At 44.9% G+C, this 16,454-nt stretch overlaps 1 protein-coding gene across 18 annotated transcripts in view; it reads right to left on the bottom strand.

The window, feature by feature from the left end:
* The window catches only part of LOC135404371 (transcription factor 4), a 121,563-nt gene that overhangs the window by 17,586 nt on the left and 87,523 nt on the right, over positions 1–16,454 (bottom strand). For 17 of the 18 annotated variants that reach the window (XM_064639095.1, XM_064639093.1, XM_064639092.1 and 14 more), the window contains one exon: positions 199–304. In XM_064639095.1, the coding sequence (XP_064495165.1) occupies positions 199–304 (106 nt within the window). Of the gene's footprint in view, positions 1–198; positions 305–2,518; positions 3,091–16,454 lie in introns of those variants that run through there. The other variant, XM_064639104.1, reaches the window with a different exon arrangement.

Genomic DNA, 16,454 nt, shown 5'->3' with positions numbered 1-16,454 from the left:
ATGACAACCTGGAAGCAGCAAGACCTGGAAAAATTCGGGATTCAGCCTCATTTTAACCCCATAGCTCTAATTCCACGTGCAGGGAAACAGGGATATGGAGACAGGGCTTTTAGGGAAACGATCCCAAAATGGCTCAGCTACGGACAAATTAAATATAAACCTGGAGAAAAAAAGCTGGAAAATCTGTTTCCTTCCTACCTTGCATGAAGAAGGAGCTGGGAAAAGTGCTGGCTGCTGGTTTGGAGGAGGGATAACCCGGAGAATCCCTGTTGTAGTCGGCAGTACTGGCTGAGGGAGCATAAACCTGGGGAAAAAAAAAAAAGGCTCCTTTAGCCCTCAAAATCGAGTTTTCCGGTGAAATCCCTTCCCAATCCCCCCAGAATGCAAAACCCGGGTGACTGGAAAGTCAATTCCCAGCTTCAAAAGCAGCTCCGGGCTGACATTTTCCAGCTTGGAGCGGGAATATTTGTCCAAGTCTGGGTTCTGTAAATCCAATTAGGCAGCAGATGGACATATGTTCCTCCTCGAGCCTCCCGGAGCTTAAAATAAACAGGAACTGGGAACAATGAGGAGTTCTTTTGGGATGAAAGCATGTGGCCTTTGCCCACCTTGGCACACAACTGAAACTGCTCCAAAATTCCCGGCTTTCAGCTGGACACACGTTAATTTTCCGACCGCGCCGGTACTGGCAACGTGGAATTATGGTGTTATGCCGGGATACGAAATTCCCAGGGATCCAGCCTGAAAGGAGTCTGAAAAAGCTGGAGCAGCACGAGACCACCAACACAGCACGGGGACACTCCAGGGGGGAAAACTCCGCCTCTCCCCGGAACGACTCAAGTCATCCCTACAAAAAGCCGGGAGCGGGTGCCAAACACTCCTCACTCCCAGTTTTCCCTAAGTCACCAGAGCCCAGCCACTGGAATTCTCCCTCTGAGCTCCAGAGGGAATTTGAAGGCCGGATCCCCCGAGCCAGGCCGGCTGGATGCAGGGAAGGTGTTGCGCAGGGTGGGATGGATTCCTGCCACTCCCGCTCTCCAGATGGTCGGGAAGGCTGAATCCCTGTCATCTCCTGGATGAAAATGGATCCCTTCCTGCCTCCATTTTGAAGCGGCAGCAGCTCCCAGGAGTTGGCACCACGCCCACTCCCGGCATTCGCGGAGAATAGGGAAGAGAAATCCAGGGAAGTGCAGCTGGAAGAGACCCCGGGGCTGAAAAGGCTCCTCTCCACAGAACCCCCCCAAAACCAGGGAGAGCAGGGGTGGGGGGTGGGATGCGGAGGGACATCCCACTGGAGTTCCTGGAGGCGCGTCCCGGGCGGCACATCTGGAGGGTTGGGAATTTCAGCGGTGGTTCCGTGGTGGGGCCAACGCTCCAAAGGAAAGAAGTGGGAGTGAATCCCAGGAAAGCTGGAGACTTTGGATGGGTAAATCAAGAGGCAACACTCTGCGCCCACCAGATCCCGGATCATGGAGCGGGAGATTCCGGCTGGGATGAGACACCACCCAAGGCACCAGGATCACGGGAGAGGAAGTTCCATTCCCATGCCACCATTTCTTGGGATTAAGGGCATGGATGCACTGCACGGAACACCAAATCCTGCTGCCTGCTCAGGATTTGGGAATGAGGCTCCAGGTGCTCTCCTCATCCCAGAGAGGGAGGGTCAGGGATACAGGGAAGAGGCTTTGGAAAAGCCTGAGAGACGGTGGGAGGCACCACAGAATTCCAGGACAGCTGGGGGTGGAAGGGATTTTAAGGATCATCCCATTCCATGGGCAGAGACACCTTCCACAGACCAGGTTATTCCAACCCGGACGTGGACACTTACCAGAGATGGAAGTCTTTGGGAATCTGCGCCAGGGCCTCCCCAGCATATCTCCATCCCTGGAATTGTCCCAGGCCAGCTTGCAGCATCCTGGTGGGAGGTGTCCCTTCCCAGTGGAAGCGCTGATCCTCAAAATCCCTTCCAACCCCAACCATTCCATGGTTCTCCATCCATCCATCCATCCCAGCCTCATTCCCAATTTGATGGCAAATCTGGATCTGGGGACATCAATATCCATCTGGAAAACCCGAATTTAGCAACTCCCTGACTCACCCGGGAGGTTGGAGATGGTGAAGAATGATCCCGGAAAAACACGCCATTCCGGAGCAAATCCCACCACACTGGAGCCATTTTGGGAGCAAATCCCAAACACCTTTTCTTTAAATTCCTGGGGATGGAGCCTGGGTTTGCTTCCATCTGAGCATCCTGGAGTGCTCCTGCTGGATGGACCCCAGTGTCTTGGGGATTCAAAGCTTCCCAAATTAAGGATGAAGAGCCTTGAGAAGTCCTATCAGCTACCAGGTGAACCGGGAGTGGGATATCCGTCTCCGGTGGGAATCACCAAGCACCAGGAGATGCCTCCGGGATCCACCCTGGAACAGCTGCAGGTGTTTGGGAACCCAACCCAGCTGGAAAATTAAGAATTATAGAGTCCCAACTCCTGGCCCCGTGAGGACAACTCTAAAATCCCACCTGGGAGCGTTGTCCAAAGGCTCCTGGAATGACAGTGCCGTGAGCACTTCCCTGTTCCAGTGCCTGACCACCTCGTGGGGAACCTTATCCCAAAATCCAGCCTATCCCCTGCCACAGCTCCAGCTGTTCCCTTGGATCCTCCCACCGGTCACCTGCCCTTTGTGCCACAACTTCCTTGGTCACGACAGGCCTCGTTCTTCCCGCTCCGGCCTCCGGAGCCCGGGAATGCTGCACCCACACGGACAAACAAGACGGGGGGAAAACTCCAATAGTAATTAAAAAAATACTCTCTAAATCCCATTTTTCCTCCTTTCCAACCCCTGAGGGACACGCTCCGTGCTGTCCTCGCTCTTCCCCATCTGGCTTGGGACGAAATCCCTCAGTTCAGTGCAAAATTCCCTCATTTCAGTGTGAAATTCCCTCATTTTCAATGAAAATCCCCAAAGTAACCCCCCCTCCCCAACCCGCTCCAGGTTTCCAGTGCTTTTCCAACAGCAGGTCCCTTAATTTGGGCCACATGTGTCCGGGGGAGCGGGGGGAGAGGAAGAGGAGCGGGCCGCGGGGGCGGCGGGCGCGGATGAAAAGCCAGGGAAGCGCATTCCCGGCGCGGGTTGGAAGGGGCCGGAAGGAAAAGGCACCCACCCACCTCGGCCCGACCTGCGAGGGCCCCAATCCCAACCAGATGTCGGCGCTTCCAGAGCCTTCTCCCGGCACAAACACTCCCAGGGCCAGCAAAGGTAATTGGGAGCAGCTGAGCTCCAGCGCAGAGCAGCACATGGAAAAAAAAACCCCGGAGCCCGGAGCAGGATGAGATTCCAGGCCCTGCCGAGTGCAGTGGGAAAACAAGTGGAGCGGGAAGGAAAAGCACCTGTCCGGCACAGGGGGCGGAGAAGGCTGGGATCAGCACACCCAAAGCACTCCAGAACCCTGGAATTGCCGCTGGAGCCGGTTGTCCGGCACACAGTGAACCTCCCGGGATCGCAGGTTTAATCCTGGGATTATCACAAGCATGGAATGCTCTGGGGTGGAAGGGATTGAAGGATCATCCAGTTCTCTGGGCAGGGACACCTTCCATAGCCCAGGTTATTCCAACCTGCCCTTGGACACTTCCAGGGATCCAGGGGCAGCCACAGCTTCTCTGGGAATTCCATCCCGGTCTCTCACCGCCCTCCCAGCCAGGAATTCCTTCCCAATATCCCACCTAACCCATCTGGAAGCCATTCCCTGCGTCCTGTCCCTCCAGGTCCTCATTCCAAGTCCCTCACCAGCACTGGGAATTCCTGGCTGGGAGAGTCGTGAGGGACTGGGATGGAATTCCAAGAGAAGCGGTGGCTGCCCCATCCCTGGAAGTGCCCAGGGTCAGCTTGGAATAACCTGGACTATGGAAGACGTGTGGGCTGGGAATGAGATGATCCTTCCATTTCCCCCATCCCGGGATTCTCCGCTCCCCCCCGGAATGCCATCCCAGCACCCCCCGAACATCAGCTGCCTGACTTTTCCTCCCTTCTCTCACTCTCCGGGATCCTCCAAAGCCGCAGATCCTGCTGGCTCAAATGTTTTCCAGATGGGAAGGCCGAGCTCTGCGCTCGGAAACGCCCGGAGTTAAAAAGGGGTCAAGGAAATTAGAGAGGGAAGAAAAAAATTCTGCCCTGATGTCATCCCTGCGCAGCAGGACACGGCTGGAAAAGCAACAGGAACGGCCCAGAGCCGCAGCTTTTCCAGCCACACTCTGATTGCTTCCTGATCCTTCACAAGATCATGGAATGGTTGGGCTTGGAAAGCCCATCTCGTTCTGTAAGGACACCTTCCACTCTCCCAGGTTGCTCCAAGCCTTGTCCAGCCTGGATTGATTTCTCCATCCAAGGTCATTCCCAAAGCAGTCCAGGAGCAAAATCACCCCCCAGCCAGCTCAAGTGGATTCTGTTCCAACACATCCCTAATTCTGGGATCCTGGAAAACCAGGAGGCTGAGCTCGCTGAATGGTCCCAGCATGACACTTCCAACAGGGATTAGGGAAGGAAAACAGAGAGCGAGAGGAATGACAAGAGGAAAACACCAAGGAATGGGTGAGGAGATTGGATCCACCCCTGCCAGGGCTGGCCAACCCTTTCCAGGCAGGAATTTTCCCTCATGTCCAACCTAAATAAATCCCTGCAGGAATGGGGACTCCATCCCTGCCCTGAGCAGCCTCTTCCAGGTCTGGAAACCCTTTCCAGGCAGGAATTTTCCCTCATGTCCAACCTAAATCCCTGCAGGAATGGAGACTCCATCCCTGCCCTGGGCACCCTTTCCACGGTGTTGGAATTGGCTGCCCCATCCCTGGGACTGTCCAAGGATAAGGCTTGGAGCAACCTGGTCTGCGGAAGGCGTGGGGTGGAACAAGATGATCCTTCTGGTACCTTCCCATCCAAGGCACTTCCTGATCCCACAATCCCATGAAATGAAAGTCTGATGAGCAGAAAGGATCCCAAACTGGGCTGAACCTTCCCAGAGTCAGATTTTTAGGAAGAGGCGGGTCCTGTTCCAAGCCCAGCACCTCAACCCCACCCCGGGGGATGAATCCCGAGCCGTGCCCTCAGCACAAATTCCCTCTGGTCCGGGAAGGGCGGGAACGTGGCTCCGGCACTTCCAGGTGCCGAACACCGAGGGAAGCGACCGTTCGATTTCTCCGTCAGCAGAGACGTCGGGATCCGTTAATAAATCCATCGGCAAACCCTCCTCTGATCCAGGGAGACAGCCCCAAGTTCCAGGAAAAGAAATTATCTCTAATTACCTGGAATTGCTGTCTTCCTCCCGCTATCAGCCCCAATTATTCCAGCCTAATCAGCCCTTCAGGGATGTGGCGCCCGGGAAGGCCGAGAGGCACTTACAGCAGCGACTTTTCCCTCTTTTCCAGCTGGAAATTTTCCCTTCATTATCACTCAGGCCTCGGATTCTCACCCGGAAAAGCTGGAAAAGGTGTCATTTAAGGAAAGATAAAACCCAGCCGAGGCCGTTCCCTGCCACGATCAGAGCCTGCAGCGAGGGAAAAGCAGCTGGAAAACACACAAGTTACTTATTCCCACTTTTTTGAGGATGATTTCCGCTTTAGCAAACACCAGGACAGCAAATGTGGGATGCAAGGAGGCTCCCGCTTTAAGCTCTGCCTAAATCCCGCAGAACTAAGCTTCCAAAAATCCCTCACAAGCTCAAACCACTGGAATTTCTGGGGATGAATCACTGGAAAAGCAGCTGGAGAGATTTCGGCACCACAGGGTTTGGAGTAAAATCAATGAATACCAAGATTATCGGGAATATTCCGGGTTTAAACACCACCAAGGGAAACTCGGGGGGTTAAGACGGCGATTTAGGCTCGAGTTTGACTCCGGCTTAAACTCGGTCATGTGGGAATGGGCAGGAATTAAAAATAACCCTTACACTGGGAAGCTGGAGCCGTTCCCAGTCGGAGCCGCACGCAGAGAACTGGGAAAGGCTGGGCCGAACAAAAGTCGAATTCAAATCAAATCATTCAAACAAAACACCAAAAAAACCCCCAAAATCATTTTCCTTCCGAGTTTTGCAGCTAAAATTAATTAACTAATAACTATTTAATTAATCAAAACAGGAATATTGCTGTTTCAATAACGGCAGTTCCAGGCAAGGCAGGAATAAATATAAACCTGATTATATCCTATAACAATATATATATTTTAGAGATCCCAACCGGCTTCTCCTCATTCCAAAGCAAATTTTGCTGCTCCAAAGCTTGACATCAATTTAAACCCTGCTTTGTTTCTCCCTGTTCCAGTTGGATTTAAAGCTGGGCTTGAAATCCCAAAACCCCCCAGGATTTTGATCCTGATTTCTGGATCCAATTTGCTTCTGAAGGGCCCCAGATATTCCCTAAATATTAAAATTCTTGCCAGTCGGTGTCACCACAACTCGGGGCTGCTGCTCCAGGGGCTCTCCCAGCAACGCCAAGGGTTGGTCCCAGTTTTAAACCCCTATTTTGCAAAAAAAAAAACAAACCAATAAAACAGGAAATAAAAAGCTAAAATGCACGTTATTCCTGAAAATTCCCAGAGAGAAAATAGGGATTAGGGCAAGGAGTAAAGCGAGGAGCAGCATTTTGGGGGGAAAAATCCCCTTTGGAGGGCTCTGAGGAAAAAGAGGGAAAAAGGCCGGGAACAGAAAGCAAGCACCGAGCACTTCCCAAAGAAGCGGCTCCAAACTTGTTTATGCTCCTGCTTCCCGAGGAATTCAAGATGGTGGGAGCCCACCAAAGGGAGCCCCTTCCGAAGGGGGGCCGATCAAAGCCAGGATTCGGGTTTAATTGACCGCTCATTAAGCTCCATTAGGTTCGGGAGCAAGGATGGAAAGAATTCCTTAACCCCATCCTTGCCTTCCGTCAGCCGGGAGAAGGAGCTGCCTCGGGATCGAGTGTTAGCGCACCAAAACACTGGGGGGAAAGCAGATTAATGTTAAAAAAATTTGGATTTGTTTTGAAATGAAAAAGCTGCTGGAGGAGGGAACACGTGGGAAAGGTGTCTCCCGGGAAAAGGGGATTTTTGGGAGCAACCTGGTTGGAAATCCAGCAGTTTCCTGGGATGAGGGAGCAGTGACAGCCCCTGATGTGTCCGTGGGGGTTTTATAACACAGATATCCTCAATTTGGGAAAACTCAAGGGTTTATACTCACAGGCATCCCAAATACTGGAAAACTCTGGAAAAGCCTATAAAAAGGTCCCCCACGACCGGGAGAATTGCCGGAGATCTGTGGGAATGCTGCGATCCCTCAGTGTCCCTTCGGCTTCTGGTTCAAGGTCGTGAGGGGAAAACTTCCTGCCAATGCAAAACCAGCTGGAAAACCGGGCTCTGGGATGGCATTTGGGAACAAAATATCCATTGCAAGGTAGTGTTTCTGGGGTTTAACATTCCAGAGGATCCTATAAATGGAGGGATTTAATCCCACAGTGGGACTGATGATCTTAAAGGCCTTTTCCAACCCTAACAATTCCATGATCCCTGCTTAGAGTCAGGCATGGAAAAGCTGAGGATTTAAAAAAAACCCAGGAAATAAGAGCCCCCAAAATTCCTGTTTTATGGATCAGGGGTTTGAACCCCACAGATGCGAACAGGCCTCGCTGCCGGCCCCAATCCCGTTTGATTCATTCCATCTAATGATTTTTGGCAGCCGATCCCACATTTCACTGAAAGGCCTTTAATGAGCTCCATATCTTTTATTTTTCCCGACGTTTCTTTTCCTCATTAAGATGCACTTGTTGGGATGAGGGGGGGAGCGGGGGGATGAGGGTGTTTTTTTTCCATAGGAAACCGAAATATTAATGCAAATTGGCCTCCCGAAGTTAAAAAGCGGGAATTTGCATACCAGGAACCAAAGGGAACAACCGAACGCGCCTCTTCACACCATAATTACCCGGGAAAAAGCACGGAGTGTGTGAAGCATCCCGAGCTCCGGGATGGAGCAGCTGCTGGAGCCGTTATCTCCCGGTGCCCAGCAGCTCCGGGAAAAGAAGGGCTGGGAGACTTTGCTTCCAGATGAAAGGGAATTTTTAAGGGCTAGGAATGAGGTTCCGGGAATGGAATTATCCCAAGGGAAAGTTGTGACGGGGTTTTTCCAGTGTGTCTTATCCCAGAGCCAGAGGCTGATGGAATTCCCAGTTTATGCAACACTAGCTGGAGGAATTCCTCGCATAAAGGAAATACGGGGATGAACCAGATTTGGCATGTGGATACAGAAATATTCCAAAAATTGGGATCCAAAGTTCTCCAGGAGAACTTGCTGCTCCCAGGAACTTTGTGGGAGGATATCCCAGGAGAGCCTGGACTGAGATGGGGAGGGAAAGGGTTAAATTCCCACTGATCCCATGGTATGGAAGCAAACTCATTCCTCCACCAGGGATGAGAGATCTTCATCCCTGCAAACCCTCAGAGGTTGTGGATTCCAGCCTGGAATCCAGCTGGAGCAACCTAGGCTACGGGAGGTGTCCCTGCCCATGGAATGGGATGGGATTTAAGGTCGCTTCCCTCCCAAACCATTCCAGCGTTCCCGGGTTACAGAGACTTCACCGGTGGAGGTGGAAGGGACTCAACCTACTGAACATTCCAACCCTTCCCAGAGGAACCAATCCATTAAACATTCCAAGCCATCCACCTGGCTACAACCAGATCCACATCCTGGATCCCACAGATCCGGGTGTGTCGGTAAGGGGGATAATAGGGAATGGGATCCTGCCAGGTGTAATTTGATTTCCTGGGATTTATCTCTTCCCAGATTACAATTCCACAGTTCCCAAGCTCAGGCTGGATATGGAAATGCTGGAGAGTGGCCACATCCAGGGATGTTGGGATCTGGAGCGATCCCACAGTATTTATGGATGTGGGAAAGAGGGAAAGAAGGAGGGAAAAAAAGCAAAAAAGGAAGAAATGGGAAAAGGGAAGAGGAAAAGGGCAAAGAAAAAAGGGATCATTCCCGGCCCTTTCATTCCCACAATGGCCCAGCTGCTCCACGACATTCCCGGAGCGGCCTCTCCAATTACCGGCCCCGTGTCCCGGGAACGCGCCAGGCCTGGAGAACAGTGGGATTCAGCTCCGCTTCCCGCGACCCAGGGGGGCTGGAGGCTCCCTCTCCGCACTCCAGCTGCTTCCCATTCCCAAAAAAAAGCAGAATTTCATCCCGCACAATGTCCCCCATAAAGCTGCAAGTGGATGGAATTTCCTCCACAGCAACTTTGGGAAGGTTTCCTGGTTTGTTTTTTTCCCAGGATTATTCATTTCCAAAGCAAAGCTGACGCAATTCCAGAGGGGAAAAATTCCCAGCTCTGATTCTACAGCACAAATCCCAGATATTTGTATTTCCCAGCTTGCGAGGTTCAAATGCACCTGGAATGTTGTGCCCTGCACATTGGGTTTTCCAGGAATCCCTCAGTTCGGGAAAAGCTGGGAGCATCCAAAGCCTTAGGGAACAACCACAGGAAAAAAGGAGAAATCCCTGGAAAATGAAGGATCCCAACCAACTTAATGGAAGCTCTAAAATCCAGGAAGTTGCAAAAAGCAATTCCAGGATTTCAGGGAGAATATCCCTAAAATAACATCCGAGCTGCTGGAATTTGGGCTGACAGGAATCGGAGGATCTGGAGGTACCTGAGGAGCCCCTTCCCCCTTCCTGAAGCAATTTTAACGAGCCTGGGAATTTCTTCCCATAAAAAGGAGCGCCGGGATCGGTGCTGACATAACGACCTATCGGCTGAGACGATCCTTTGATTCCCAAACAATAACAAATCCAGGCACTTTCAATCCCAAACCCCTGTGTATCCCACCAGCTCCCCAGAGCACCTGCACAAGGAGAATTCCCAGGTTTTTCAGGCAGGAAAATAGAGAAAAGAAAGGAAAACTTGGATTGATGCCAGAGCATCTGCACTACATTAATTCCCTCCTTTTTTTTTAAAGGAAAAAAAAATAGGGAAAGGAAAGGAAAAAGTGGATTCTCATCAGAACATCTTCAGGAAAAAAATAAGAAGAAATACCTTTTTTTTTTAAGGAGGAAGAATAGGGAAAAGAAAGGAAGAGCTGGATTCTCCCAAGAGCATCTCCCCAAAGCTAATTCCCTAATTTTTAATGCAGGAAAAATTAGGGAAAAGAAGGAAAAGCTGGTTCTCATTCCAACATCTGCACAAAAGTGATTCCCTGGTTTTTTTAAGGAAAATAAAAATAGGGAAAAGGAAGGAAGAGTTGGAGCATCTTCACTGAATTAATTCCCTATTTTTTTCCAAAGGAAAAATAATAGGGAAAAGTGAGGGAAAGCTGGATTCTCCCTAAAACATCCTCACAAAACTAATTCCCTTTTTGTTTTTTTCCCCAAAGGAAAAAAAACCTGGGAAAAGGAAGGAAAAGTCACCCTGCAGTTCCCAGAGGATTTTCCTACAGCTGTGGGGGGGCTCAGGAAGAGGCTGCTCCGGGTCCTTCCCATCCCATGGGGCTGGAAAACTTCCAAGAAGTGTTAAAAAATTGGGAGAATTAGAAACTAATTCTGAAAATCAGGAGGAAAACGATGCAGAGAGGTGAAAATATTCCCTTTTCCCAAGGAATTCCCAGGGTAAAGAAGCCAATCCCGGTCTCCCGAGTAAAGCCGAGCCTAACTGAAACCAGACTTTGGGCAAAACAGGAAACAAACAATCCCTGGGAACAATTTCCTGGAGATCAATTGGAAAAGGCGCTTCCAGAGGTTTTGTTAAACCCCCCTCACTCCCCATTCCAGCCCTTCCCACAAAAAAGGAGGATCAGAACGGATATTATTCCAAGATGTCAACACCCCGACGTGGTTTTCCGGGTCCTCCAGGGGCAGAGATTCCATTTAGAAACAGCCAAATTCCACCTGGAAATTATAAAATTCCATCAAAAATCACAAAATTCCACTCCTAAATGGTAAAATTCCATTCCTAAATGATACAATTCCATTAAAAATGGTAAAATTCCACTCCTAAATGGTAAAATTCCATTCCTAAATGATACAATTCCATTAAAAATAGTAAAATTCCACTCCTAAAGAGTAAAATTCCATTTCCAAATGGCAAGATTCCACTCAGAATTCCCGTGCTGAGGCCTAAAATATTCCCAGGTGTCGTCCCAAAGTTTCCTTTCTGTCAGCACACACAAAGCAGCTCTAATTCCATGATTCCCTCTGCATCCCAAGATGGAAGAATTCCCCGAATCCCTCTCAATCCAGCATGAGGCCGCTTGGATTCCCATAAAATCCAGAAGGAATGAGCCACTAAGTGGTTTTTTTAAGGGAATAACAAAGAATTCCAGGCCTTAAAAGCTATTCCCGGTATTCCAGCAGGCTCCAAAATCCAGGATCACTTATTCTCTTGCTCCAGATCCCAAAGCACAACCCCCTGGGGGAAATGTGTGGAAAATACCTGGAATTTTATGGCCGGAATGGGAATTACTGCGCTTTGGTTTGTCGTTCCCGACGGGAGCGGAGGGATTTTCCAGCGAAATCGAGGAATTTTGGGAAAACTTTGGAAGATGTTCTGGCTCCCAGTGCCAGCCCGGGGGGGGGGTTACGGACACATGTTATGGAGAGATATTTCCATGGAATTCATAAAAGCTGAGGGAAGGAAGCAAGTTCTCTCCGGACTGCCAGGGACTGAGGGAGATGGACGGATGGCTGGATTGGGATTTATCGGCATCGCTCGGGAGATCCGGGGCCATCCCTGGGCAGGCTCAGGGAGAGCCATTGCTCAGGGAGCGAGAGCGGGAGAGCCTGATCCACGGATCCCCAGACAGCTCCTCACCTCCAGACTGACAGGCATTTATCCCTGGATTTACAGAGATCGACCGGGGCCATTCACGGACACGCTGCTGGAGTTCATCTAGAGATTGACAGAGGCTTCTCCACACAGTCGTAGCTGGTTCTCCACAGAGTCAGAGCTATTTGTCTAGAGATTTGTAGACCTTCCTAGATATCAATCGATAGATTAGGGAGAGATTTATAGAGATTTATCTATGGATTTATGGACACATTTATAGAGATTTCTCCAAAGATTTATAGTTATTTATCTGTAGATTTATGGACATTTATCTAGAGATTTATAGATATTTATCCATAGATTTATAGAGATGTGTAGAGATTTCTCTATAGATGTAGAGGCCCATTTATAGATATTTCTCTAGAGATTTACAGACACATTTACAATTATTTATCTACAGGTTTATAGATATTTCTCTATAAATTTATAGATATTGGTAGATATTGATCTACAGATTTATAAGCACATTTATAGATATTTATCCAGAGATTTATAGTTCTTTATCTAGAGGTTTATAGACACATTTATAGATCTTTCTCTAGAGATTTATAGCTATTTCTCTATAGATTTATTGAGACTTATCGAGAGATTTATAGATCTTTGTAGATATTAATCTATAGATTACAAGGAGATTTAGAGATATTTATCTATGGATTTATGGACACATTTATAGAGATTTCTCTAGAGATTTATAGTTATTTATCTATAGATTGATAGACATTTATCTAGAAATTACAGAGAGATTTACAGAGATTTCTCTAGAGATTTACAGCCACATTTATAGATATACATCTACAGATTTATAGACACATTTAGGAATATTTCTGTAGAGATTTGAAGAGATTTCTCTATAGATTTATAGAGATTTGTAGATGTTTATCTATAAATTTGTAGAGTTTTATAGACATTTCTCTAGAGATTTATAGATATTTATCTAGAGATTTATAGATATTTACATATTTATCTATAGATTACAGGGATTTATAGATAACCATAAATGTATAGATATTTACATATTTATCTATAGATTACAAAGACTGATAGATATCTATAAATGTATAGATATTTAGATATTTATCCATAGATTTATAGACATTTATCTATCCACTACAGACACAGTTGTACATATTTATCTAGAGATTTACAGACACATTTACAGAGATTTATCTTGAGATTTATAGAGATTTTTAGATATTTATCTATAAATTTACAGAGATTTTTGGACATTTTATCCAGAGATTTATAGAGATTTATCTATAGATTATAGAGCTTTATCTATAGAGTTATAGATAACTATCTGGAGATTATAGAGAGATATATAGCTATTTATCTACAGATTTACAGAGATCTATAGAAATTACTCTATAGATTATAGAGGTATTTATAGATGTTATCTATAGATTTATAGAGAGATTTATCTATAGATTCCAGAGAGACTTCCAGATATTTATCCAGGAATTATAGAGATTTGGAGATATTAATCTACACATTTATAGATATTTATAGACATTTCTCTATAGATTTATGGAGATTTATAGATATTTACCTATAGACTGACAGATTCGTAGCTGTAGATTTATAGATCTTTATCTCTAGATTTTTATAAATATATACATTTATCTATGGATTTATATTTATGGATGTTTATAAATTTACAGAGAGATTTATAGATCTTTATCTGTAGATTTTATAGAGATAGTTATAGATCTTTATCTAGGCATTTATAGATCTTTATCTGTAGATTTACAGGGATATTTAGAGATCTTTATCTGCAGATTTACACAGAGATTTTGAGAGATTTATCTATAGATTGGAGAGATTTACAGAATTTTACCTATAAATTTACAGATTTAAAGCCCTTTATCCATAGATTTTCAGATATTTCTCTATAAATTATAGAGAGATTTATAGGTATTAATCTATAGATTATAGGTATTTATGTATATATTTATCTGTATATTTATAGAGATAACACTCATAAAAATGTGTTTTAAATAAATTTTACCTAAATCTTATGCATCTTTATATAAAGATATCTCCAGATCTTTATATCTCTTTTATATCTTTCTATATCTTCCTTATCTTTATATATTATATGTATATTATATATTATATATATAATATGTATAATATATTATATTATATATTAAATTATATTATATAAATATATAGATATAAAAATACCTGAACTCTTCTTGGTATCTCTGTATATTATATATATTTATAAAAATATATTATATACATATATAAAATATATTTTTATTTATTTTATATATATATTTTACACAGCTGTTGAAGAGCTCCAGTATTTATATCTATATTTTTATATAATTATGTATCTATATATCTATTTCTAAGATACACAAAGATCCCGAGGAGATAAAGCACTTTAATCTATATATTTATAACTTTATATCTTTACATCCATCACAGCGAAGCTGAAGAGCTGCAGCATTTTAATTCCTGTACTTAGATATATTTTTCAGATTTTAGATGCATATTTTTATATGATCCAACTAGCTCCTATATTTTAATGTCTTTGATATCTATTTACTATTATCCCTATGGATCCTGCAGAGCTCCAGCACTTGAATATCCCTATTTTATACATATTTATTGATCTATTTTTTATATTATAAATAGAAGCCCTGTCGAGCTCATTTGATATCTACATTCGATATTTTCATACCTATTTATATATATTTCTATGCCTATTTATATAGTTTATTATATTACACACAGAGATCCTGTGAGCACTTTTATATATATATATAAATATATATATTTATGTGTATTGTATTTATAACTTTTTTAATTTTACATCTGGATCCAAAAGAGCTTGATATATTTATATACAGATATATAATATATATATATATCTATATTATACACATAGTTCCTGAGCTCAAGCACTTTAATATATATATTTATATATATTTATTATCTTACACATAGATCCTGAAGAGCTTCAGCATTTATATACATAAATACATATTTATATATATGTGTGTGTATATATATATATATATATGTATATATAAAAAAACCTGAGGAGCTCAAGCACTTTATATATATATATATTTTGTATATGTATATATTTAATATATTATATATATATTTCTATATCCTTTATTTTTACATAGAGATCTTGAAGAGCTCCAGCATTTATATACACATATATATATAATATATAATACACCTATTTATATTATACATATAGAACCTGAGGAGTTCAAGCACTTTTATATATATTTATATATTTTTATATATATATTTATATACTTTTATTTTCCATACAGATCCTGAAGAGCTCCAGCATTTTTACCTCTATATTTTAAAATATATATTTTTAATATATATATTTCAATGATACATAAAGAACCTGAGCTCAAGCTCTTTTATGCGTGCATATATATAATATATACATATTTATATACTTTTATTTTCCATACAGATCCTGAAGAGCTCCAGCATTTTTACCTCTATATTTATGTATCTATTTTTATATCTATTTTATATACACTTGTATTATACACACAGAACCTGAGGAGTGTAAGCATTTCTCTCTCTATAAATACACCTCAATAGATCTATAAATATATCTCACATATATCTATAAACACGTGTCTGTATTCCCCACATTTCTCTCTCTATTTTCGCCCATCTCTTTCCCGTTTCCCTCCTTTGCCATCTCTTTTCTCCCAGTTTTCCTGCCCCTGTAGGTCTCTGCTCCGTTTCTCTCTCTCCATGCGGACACAGGTGCCAGTGGATCTCTCCGTACATTCACAGCTCCACGTTCCCCCGGCACTGATCCCACTGCCCATCCCTCGGGATGCCTCCCCACTCCCGGCACAATTCCACCTTCTTCGCTTCCCGCTCCCGACCTTGGGAAACCCTCACGAATCCTCTTGGAACTTCCACCAACAGTGGGGGGTTTATGATCCCACATTCCCACCGGGAAGCCTGGGGGGGTGCAGGGCTCTCATTCCCATTTTTTATTCCTTGAAATTCTCTCCTCCAAGGGAAGTTCCCCCCCATTCCCATTCTCAGCTCCGTGCCATTCACGACTCCTCACTTGTCACTCCGGAGAGGGAACACGGAATTATGACCCTCCTTGGGAATGAGGGCAGGGAGCATCCGTCTCCTCCAGGAATTTCAGGGCACTGAAAAGCTTGGGAATAGGAAGAGCAGCCGGAATGTCAACAGGAAAAACTCCTCATATCCCACTCCAAGAAGATTTTCCTGCTTTTTTCCCCTCCCTCTTTCTTTAGCACCTGGAAATGACTTCCCAGGTGTTTTCCATGAGCAAATAACGATCAGACTCCCTGGCAGCTGCAACAGAAAGGGAGCAATCCCCCAAAACCAGAGTCCAACAGCAATCCTGCAGCCCAAACAGCCCAAATCCCACTTTCATCCCAGACAACACAAAATTCCTCTCACTTCAGCTTCCAGAGGGTCCCTCACAAACAACATCCTGCTTTTCTATAGGATTTCAGGGAAAAAAACAGGAATGAAAAGCCCATTATCCCTCTGTCCCACTATTAATTAATTCCAGCAATTAACTCATTTATCCTACACTTCATTATCTCCTAAGCTGAAGCTTTTCGATCCCAAAAATCCATGGAA

The sequence above is a fragment of the Pseudopipra pipra genome, chromosome W (assembly GCF_036250125.1).
Source record: "Pseudopipra pipra isolate bDixPip1 chromosome W, bDixPip1.hap1, whole genome shotgun sequence".
Classification (NCBI taxonomy): Eukaryota; Metazoa; Chordata; class Aves; order Passeriformes; family Pipridae; genus Pseudopipra; species Pseudopipra pipra.
Note: the sequence above shows the minus strand (reverse complement) of the source record. Positions and strands in the feature narration are given on the sequence as shown.